Source organism: Spizellomyces punctatus, assembly GCF_000182565.1.
Source record: "Spizellomyces punctatus DAOM BR117 chromosome Unknown supercont1.6, whole genome shotgun sequence".
NCBI classification, from domain to species: domain Eukaryota; kingdom Fungi; phylum Chytridiomycota; class Chytridiomycetes; order Spizellomycetales; family Spizellomycetaceae; genus Spizellomyces; species Spizellomyces punctatus.
In genome coordinates this window covers 66,769-75,414 of record NW_015971542.1, presented here as the reverse complement: position 1 = coordinate 75,414, position 8,646 = coordinate 66,769, and the positions used below count along the sequence as shown (strand labels likewise).

Genomic DNA, 8,646 nt, shown 5'->3' with positions numbered 1-8,646 from the left:
TTGGCAGGAGGTCTGCAAAAACCTAAAGATTAATCAAGAGCTCACCACAGCCTACCACCCTCAAGGTGATGGACAATCAGAGAGAGACAACGCAACGGTCTTGCAGGTCCTTACCACAATGGTCAACACCCAATTAGACGACTGGGACACCTTTCTTCTGGTTGCGGAATTCATTATCAACGATACGGTACACGAGGTGACAAAAATGATGCGATTCAGAATGGACCTAGGCTATGAGCCCCACAATCCACTGGCGGATATCATCGAAAGGCCGTCAGAAACCAGAAATGCAGATGCGGAAGAGCTCTGTAAACACCTCGGCGACCTAAACATCCTTATCTGAGATCTGATGATCAAAGCCCAGGATTCGCAGAAAAGATATTATGATTTATTGCGATGACATTTGGAGTTCCGGAGAGGAGATAAGGTGCTTCTGAGCACAAAAAACCTAGCAGGGTATGAGTCCAAGATCGCTCCGAAATGGCTGGGACCAGTCACGGTGACCGACTGTAACCCTCTCCGCGACAACTACGAGTTAAAACTGCCAGACAAGATGAGATGACTTCATCCATGGTTTCACATATCGAAATTACGTCCATACCAGAAGCCTGTCGATGCCAAAACTGAGGAAAAGGTCGCGGAAGCACAAGCAGAGGATTCCGACGCTTCAGAGGGCAAGTTTGAAGTGGAAGCGATAGTAGACCATCAAACCAGGCGCGGAAAATGTCAATTTCGAATACGTTGGTCCGGATACCCACCCCATGAGGATACCTGGGAACCAGAGGAAGCCCTAACAGAGGCTTCCAAAGCCTTAGAAGAGTACTGGAGATCCAGAGCCCCCACTAGCGTGCTAGTAGAGGACTCTTTGGTAGTCAGCCTTGCAGGCAATGCCCCGGAAGATACGGCTTACGCTTCTGACCACCAATGCTTCGCGGTTTATCCGGACGATAGCTCACGTGATAATCATGCCCTCTCACCAGAAAGAAAACCAGTTTCGCGTGGCTTACCTTACCAGTCAAGAACGCCACACCAAGCCTCCCGATCACGCTTATGCATGTCCGAGCTGTCAAAATCAGCTGGTGACGACCTTAAAAGGGCGCCCCTGCTTGCCCCCCCTCTTTTTTCATCTTCAACTACCAACGAACTACTTCCCTTACACAATCACTCTGCTTCGCAAACCCTTTCTATCGACACCGAAACAAAAGCTTTCATTTCCAACACCATGACCACCGATATCCGAGGACAACAAGGAGTCAGCATCCTCTCTACCCTTGAGGAAGGCTATCCCTGGTCAGAAGTAAGCGACGCCTTCGCTGCCGAGAACTCTATCGAGCAGCTCGGAGCAGCCATGGCCACCTGGGTCGAAGTTTGGATTCGTGAGTTGTATGAAGACCCAAACAAAACCCTTGAACACTATCGTGGTGAAGATTGGGTGGTTGACGGGGCTTTGAAGCCTTACGCCACGAGCCAGCCCCTCATGATGCATATCGCGGAGCCCTACAGTAGGGCTTCCGACGGCGGTCAAGCTGCTGTCAGTATCGTTGCCGATGCAAAAAAGATAGGCAAGAGATTACGGGACGTACCCTGCGCTGCCTGGCTTGACGCTGGGGTCCCTCAACATGCGGCCGGAAACCCCAAAACGGCCTGCTTCACCCTCTGGCCTGATCGCGAGGCCCACGATTTCGCGGACATAGCCATTGAAGCCGCGAGAGCAGTGTTGTTAAAGCTAGCCAATGCAGCTGAAACCACAGAAGAGCAGCTCCGTCCCAAACATCGGGAGCACGCCTATTACCACTTTCGAGCGGTTAACTTGAAAAGGGCCGCAGAGATGTTCACAGCCCTCTACATAACCCAAGCCAACGGTTCCAGGACACCTGGAACCCTGGCTCCAGAAGCCACTGACCAAATTTGGTTCTGCACGAACGTCATGGGGCACGCTACCATAATCTGGATGATCAATGAAGACAGCCTTGAAGCTGACGACGACTATCCAGTTGCGTCATGGTAGAAGCGAGGTTCAGACACTCACAGACGAGTTGCCAAACCTTCTTTTTCGAAGGGGGGATGTAGCAAATGACTCTGATAAACCGGTTTGCTCAAAGGCATCAGGTGACCATGATTGAGGTTTCCGCAATTGTAACCTAAGCTTCGAAACCCCTAAGATCAAGCTCGGTTCTGGGCTACACCAGCGCAGCGTGAAGGATATGTTATGCAGCCATGATCGATCATGGTGATGGTCTGAGATGGGAAGATCGGATGCCGCCACCCTAATGAAGGCTACAGAAACTAGTGTAGACGTTACCGTAGCATATTCTTGTATAAAAAGAGGAATTCAATAAAATAAGTCGGCGGCCAGAAGCCGTAGTGACAAAAAATCCCCACAACTAGCTTCTCAACCCCAATCCTAGGTTAACAGGAACCTAACAGAGCACTTCAATGGCCTGATCACCTGCACTGAAGCCTCTAAATCCTGCTCGGTTCACAACTAACCAACTCTCCTTGCCTCTCGCCCTCAAGTCACTACCGATGCCCAAAGAAAGGATTTGGAGACTACGATTCCTAGTACAGACACCCACACAACCTGCTAGGAGACCCAAGTTGTCTTTACCGTAGTCTACCAACAAAAAATCCGTTACACTGTCATCAAAGTCCAGTGCCATTCATGGCCACAGATGCAGTTGTGTGGTGGTCTTTCAAACAGGATGACTGTGCCAATGAGGCTTACTAACATTTATATGAAAGTCACTTGTACTACACCATTAAGCAATGTGCACCCTTTCATGGTGAAGCTAATATGACTGTAAAGATATTCACATTCAATTGAATCAATCCATTCCAACCTACATCTTGGGGATTATTGACTGGTTGATGGTGGTAGGTACCTCTGTATCATTGTGCCATACATTGCCTTCTCTTCCTTGCTATCCTGTGTATCCACAAAAATGCATGAAATCAGAAAATGTCTTTGTGATAGTCCAATGGCAAGTTAGAAGCTGTGATTCCTGTAAATTAGCTGGCAAATGGCCCTTGCCTTCTGCTGAGGAATGGATTATGAAGCAGAGGTGAATGGCCTCTCAGCTGTACCAGTTTGGCTGGATAAGGATGGCACTGTACAATCTATCTGCTGTAGAAGCAAGACTGCACCTAGCTCTTTTTCCAAGAGAGTGATCCAATCACTTGACAGCAGAGAGGTTTGCAGAGTTTTAAAGCATAAAAAAAAGTGTAATCAAGTGGTACACAGCTGCAGGAGGGTGAAGTTTTCCCAAACCCCTGGCAGCAGGTCCCTGTAAAAAGGATCATCTGTGAGAGAGCTATCCAAACTCTTCCTCAAAGGCAGCACCATCAAGTGGTGGTGTGAGCAACCATTCATAATTTTGATGTCTTTGTGGATTGGGCAGTCCAATTCATGTGCTTTCAGAGTTGAGCAAAGCACATTGTCAGTTCATTTATTTGTGCATGAGATATTTGGTAGGTGACTATGGAAAATAAGGTTGCTCCCAATGATTTGCTCTCTGCTGCAGTGATGTCTCTACTTGCTCAAAAGGGCTCAGGAAGAGCAGCAGCAATGATGGGCAAGCAGTGCGATCCAGCATTTGAGTTAGTTACCATTGTTCTTAAAGTGTTGCAACATCATTGTGAGACAATTGCTGTTGATTTGCCACCGATAGTTGGTTGCTGTGGTCAACATGCATCCAATGTCCCAGCCCGGCATGCTACAAATTGAAGGCTCAGTGTCCAAGATTTTGCCTCAATTGGATGTTGCCACTTAAATGACAATGATCATAAAATGGATTCTGGGGTGTGCAATTGTAGACTGTGTCCCAACCAAAGATGCCTTATTCTGTCCAGAAAAGAGAGCAGCGAACACCTGGCGTCTCAGCGTCTCGTTCTGCAATTTGCGCTCATTACAGTGTATCTCACCAATAATGTGGATTGCAAGCCAATTCTGGTCAAGATTGGCCAGTACAGGGCATCGAAGCTTCAATCCAGATGCAAAAGCCCCGGGACCAATGCAGGGCTTGTGTGAAAAAGTGGGTGCAATTATGTTGGAGGAAAGCAGCGGTATTTTGAGGCAACTCAAAAGTTTATGGGCTGGGACACTTGGGGAAATCTGCGTCTTGACCATTGCTAATCAACAAGCTGTCGTGTCGCTTCCTTTGTACCAGAATACGGCTTTCTGGATCGTTCCTGAAAAAGAGGCTTTATTGTTACGGCATATGGGTGCACAGCGACCGAATGATCCAATGACGTTGGGCTGCAATTCATGCCGCGCCATTAATACGTTTGTCTATGCATATGGAGGTTGTCGCCGGTTGCAAAAGTTGGGTAGCTGAATAAATATCCGTAAACGATCAGAGGCAGGAGATATCCCGGCAAGTATTAATGTAAATAATGTTTGCTTTGTTTGTTATACATTTTCCAGCATTCCCAAACCCACACTTTTATTATGTACCAAACGTCCCGAGCATCCAGCAACGTCATCCTACCAGCAGCGACTAAAACAGCAAGCAGCGACAATCATACCGTGCACACAAGCCCCGCTCCAACGTCACCTTTCTGGGCGTCGCGGGTTCATTGACGGAAGTTCCACTTTTGTTCACCATGGTCAGATGCGCAAGCAAATCCTTCTGTCGAACACGGGTATGCATATTATCCCTAATCTGACCCTTATTTTGGAACTAAATGTGGTAACATGCTGAAATGTTGAGCCCTTGGATCCATCCCTTGTTCACGGAGGGGCGTGGCTCCGGACTGGTCCGTTTGTGCAATGGCAAACAAGCATTCCTACATTGGCTTATATACTGGTTAATTCAAATGTTGGAAAAAGATGCTAATAATAAACCATCGCCAATCTGTTAAGCACGCAAACGGCTGTAGGAGCCCAGTTCTCGGGACAAGGGCCCATTGGGTTAGAAGATGTGCTGAATATATAACGACTTGGTCAGCTACTCTTGTCTCCCAGACAAGCTTGTCGCCGGTTGCTACTTTCTGTAGGACCATATGCTTAATCCCGCGACCGTTCTTATCCTCGAGCGTCTTGCCGCGAGCTTTTGCGTCGGTGCAGTCCTTATGGACTGTCTGTACATGTTCATCTCCTTGCCGGCACTCAAGCTGAAAGGGACGATCCGGGTGCTGTGGCTCGTTGCGTACTTGGGGTTGATCATGGATGCTTCTATCAGTTGGTTCAACATCAATTGGGCTGTGGCAGGGGGTTCTATCTTGGTATACAACATAATGATGTTTTCAACCCCGTTACGAGACTTGACCCATCGAACATTTCTGAACTTGATCACGGTGAGACGCCTAAGAAGTGTGCTGCCGAACATGCCCGTTGCCGTCTACTACGTTGCTGGTTGCGGATGGCTTGTACTCTGCGTCTTGGAATTTTATTTCTTCTTCCGCGACGTCCCAGACATGGACCTGTGGACAACGCCGATCATTGACACGCCATCGTTTGCGAAAGAGTTGAGAATTACCCTCTTAACCCTCTCGTTCGTGACGCTGATTTTATCCAACACCACCGACTTTATCATCTTGCACAAAGTCATCGCTACCAAGTCCGCATTAGACGGGGACAAGTCCAAGAAGCGATTTATAGGCACGATCTACATGCGCTGCATTATATGTTCCATCATCATGTGCTTGGTGGAGTGGGCTCTTGGGATCTGCCAAAGTATTGGCATCGTAAAGTTTGCCGCTGCATATCTTTCAAAGGTCAACCTCTCCATCACGCTGCACTCGTTCTTTTTCTTCACGGACACCCTGTACGAGATATCCCATGAGTTTATTGACCCGTCCCTAATACCGGCACAAATTCCAATCAGGACCGTTAATATTTCAGAAGATTGACCTACTGGTGTATGTTGTAGTAGAGGACTTCACTGCGCGTTGTTCGCTTGATGTTTTTTCTTTGGTTTTTTTCGACATTATACCCCTCGATACTGTGTACATACGTTGATGGCGAGGATTAATAATAAACTTTGCATGTCTGCCCTTATATTTATTCAGGAATTTGGTGTAGATACATGCTTCGTCTAGAGCCGTATCATGCAACGACAGCTTCATCAATGAGGCCCTAACGGGACCCAGTATGTTTGTCTGAAGGGTTCCGTGCTTTGTCTTCTTCCTGCTCTTTGCTTCCAGATGTAATTTTCGTTACACTTTTTCGACATTTATGTTAGTATGATTTTATAAGACTTCATCACTCGTTGCACGATATTATACACAATCAAGTAGACCATCAACATGTGCACATATACACAGAAACGAGACTGATGGAAATCTCTACTTGTACTCACCAGGCCCGGTCATCGCCCTATCAAATGCCCAGCCTCCAGCTCACAAAACCACATGTCATCCCTACACGTCGACCCCAACTTGTAAAAGCTTCGCGCCCCTCTCCCCGATCCACGCGTTCTTCTTACGCTAACCAACAGCTTCGCTCCCCATACCCATCCACCTCCAAACCACCTTCTTCCGCCAACCAGCGCTCGAGCGACACTACCGACCCACCATCACCTACGCGGTCGTTCTGAAAAAGTCACCGCAGCCGTTTCTTCCCGTTGCAGAAGACTGGTTACCCTAGAAGCGCTCCCGCTGGACAAGAACGGGGTTAAGGTTACAAGGATGTAAACGTTCAAATGAAAGCGCTCTTGATTTAAAGTTGGTTGAATATCCTCCAGCAAGCGCAATGTCCTCGCGCGTCGCCTAACCCACTTAGGCCCGAAATGGACATGTCGTCAACGTTGTTTAACGCGTGGCTGTGCAGTGGTCCGCAACTTGGGAGTTATCAAAGGCCGGTCGTCGTCGTCGTCGTCGGGGCGTTTTTCTTCCATTACCCTCCTCATACCACTAAAAACAACCACCAAAACCTAAACCTCATACTCCAGTAGTGTAATATTTGCCTCTTTGCAAACGTAAGTTGTTATATTCTCAATATTCCCCGAGTGGGTGCATCCGAGTTGTATCTAGATCCATTCTGATGGAGTTTCTTGTCTTGTTTGGTTCAGGTATATTCTGCCTCGGCTTTGCCACCTCAATTTGGGTGGTGTACTATTGCATGGCTGTTGCTCCCCATCTACACACGAATCGCTCATCGCGTCCATCCTATCCAATACGTAAGCGCACACCGGACCATTTTCATGGTCCGGTGGAGGCGGTCCAGGCGAGGCAGCCAGCACCGCTACCACCCCCAAGCGTAGCCGGTACCGCCGCAGAGCTCGATACGGAGCCTCCATTTGTAGAAGAGCTGCAGGCGACCTGGGACTTGATTGAGACGGGTGCTTATAGTGATTGTCAGGAGTCTATCGAGCTTGCATCTATTCATTTGCCTGATCACGAGGAGGATCCGGTGCGAATTGAGCTGAATGGCGTCATGGTGGAGCTGCCCAGTCAACACGCAATATCTCTGGAGACCTTGGGACTGGGTCCAAACAATTTCTTGTACGTGGATGGCATTTTTAAGCCATTAACGCGGGATGGCATCCCTCTCGAAGAGTTGAGAGCGAAAGACGGTATAAAGCTTCGTACTCAAGGTATATTTAGATGATGTTCTTAGCTATTGTCACAACAGCAGCCGTTAACGTTCGTTCTAGCGTACCCAGCCATACAACCACTTGCGTACGTTTACTGGTGCTGTATGCAAACTGTTCCGTCCAGGTAGTTTAGTGTTACATATTGATGCAACCTGGTCCTTTTTTATTGCAATTTCTCACCTTTTTGCACTTACAGGGATACCATCGCCAACTTCCTGCAGTCACCATGGGGCAGAACTATCGTAAACGCTGCGAACGCTTTGCTCATGGCTTTGATGGCACGCCCTGGTATTAATATCTCCTCGCCGCCAGTCCAGGTCATAGTTGCGGTGGTTTCAGGTATGTCGTGCTCCAGACATCAAAATGTGTTTCTTTCATTTCCTTATAACATCCTGTGCGGTCGAAGGTGCCAGAATGCTAGATCTCATGATAAAAGAGACGATTCTGAAGCTTTTGACGGAAGCGAAACTATCGCTCTCACACGCCTTGTTTGCTCTTCTGGTTTGCGAGATTTGCCTCATCATTGGAGCATCAATTCCGTTTCGATGTTTGCTATTGATCGAGTATCATCTTCTCCCGTTACTCTTCGTTGCTTGGACTTGTGTCGGCTCTCTGATACATGGCATCTGGATATTGGGTGGTCACTTGTCCAAAGGGCGTGGGTTAAAAGGCGTCATCATTGGACAGATCTTGTGGTGTTTACCTGTTCTCTTATTCACGGCTATCTTGATGGGCGATATAATATTGCGCATGAGGATGGACGTGAATAATTTGCTGACCTGCGATGTAGAAGGTGTAGCCAGTATTGGTATGAGTACACGAATTGGAGAGCTGGGGTTATCAGGAGGGCAACCAGAAAGGATTATGTTGTAGACGTTATGTAGTGAATGCATGTTTTCTATAGTAGTCAGTGTAGATCTGCAATATTAAAACATAGTGTAGTTAGTGCCAGGTTGTCAACATATGTAGAAAAGAATGCGTCAATTGTGCTGGTAGTAGGGGTGGGGAAGTTTGACCTTGCTTATGTAATTCGGAGTTATGTCCCTTGATGTAGCATCTAAGCAGCACAACGTCAACATCGTGTTCAACATTACACAGGCGACCACTATCC

General features: G+C 47.7%; 3 protein-coding genes across 3 annotated transcripts; all 3 read left to right on the top strand.

Moving 5' to 3' along the window:
- Window positions 1-558: 558 nt before the first annotated feature.
- SPPG_09137 (uncharacterized protein) lies at window positions 559-2,008 on the top strand (the record flags this gene model as incomplete). The annotated part of the gene is made up of 2 exons (XM_016757294.1): window positions 559-573; window positions 605-2,008. The coding sequence occupies 2 exons, from the start codon at window positions 559-561 to the stop codon at window positions 2,006-2,008; spliced, it is 1,419 nt and encodes a 472-aa protein (XP_016608638.1).
- Window positions 2,009-5,001: 2,993 nt separating this feature from the next.
- SPPG_03722 (uncharacterized protein) lies at window positions 5,002-5,992 on the top strand (the record flags this gene model as incomplete). Its single annotated transcript, XM_016751977.1, has 1 exon — window positions 5,002-5,992. One exon carries the CDS (start codon window positions 5,002-5,004, stop codon window positions 5,848-5,850), a length of 849 nt encoding a protein of 282 aa, XP_016608637.1. The 3' UTR covers window positions 5,851-5,992.
- A 1,068-nt stretch (window positions 5,993-7,060) lies between these two features.
- Window positions 7,061-8,408, top strand: SPPG_03721 (uncharacterized protein; the record flags this gene model as incomplete). Its single annotated transcript, XM_016751976.1, has 4 exons — window positions 7,061-7,535; window positions 7,596-7,659; window positions 7,732-7,874; window positions 7,942-8,408. The coding sequence occupies 4 exons, from the start codon at window positions 7,061-7,063 to the stop codon at window positions 8,406-8,408; spliced, it is 1,149 nt and encodes a 382-aa protein (XP_016608636.1).
- Between the last annotated feature and the right edge of the window lie 238 nt (window positions 8,409-8,646).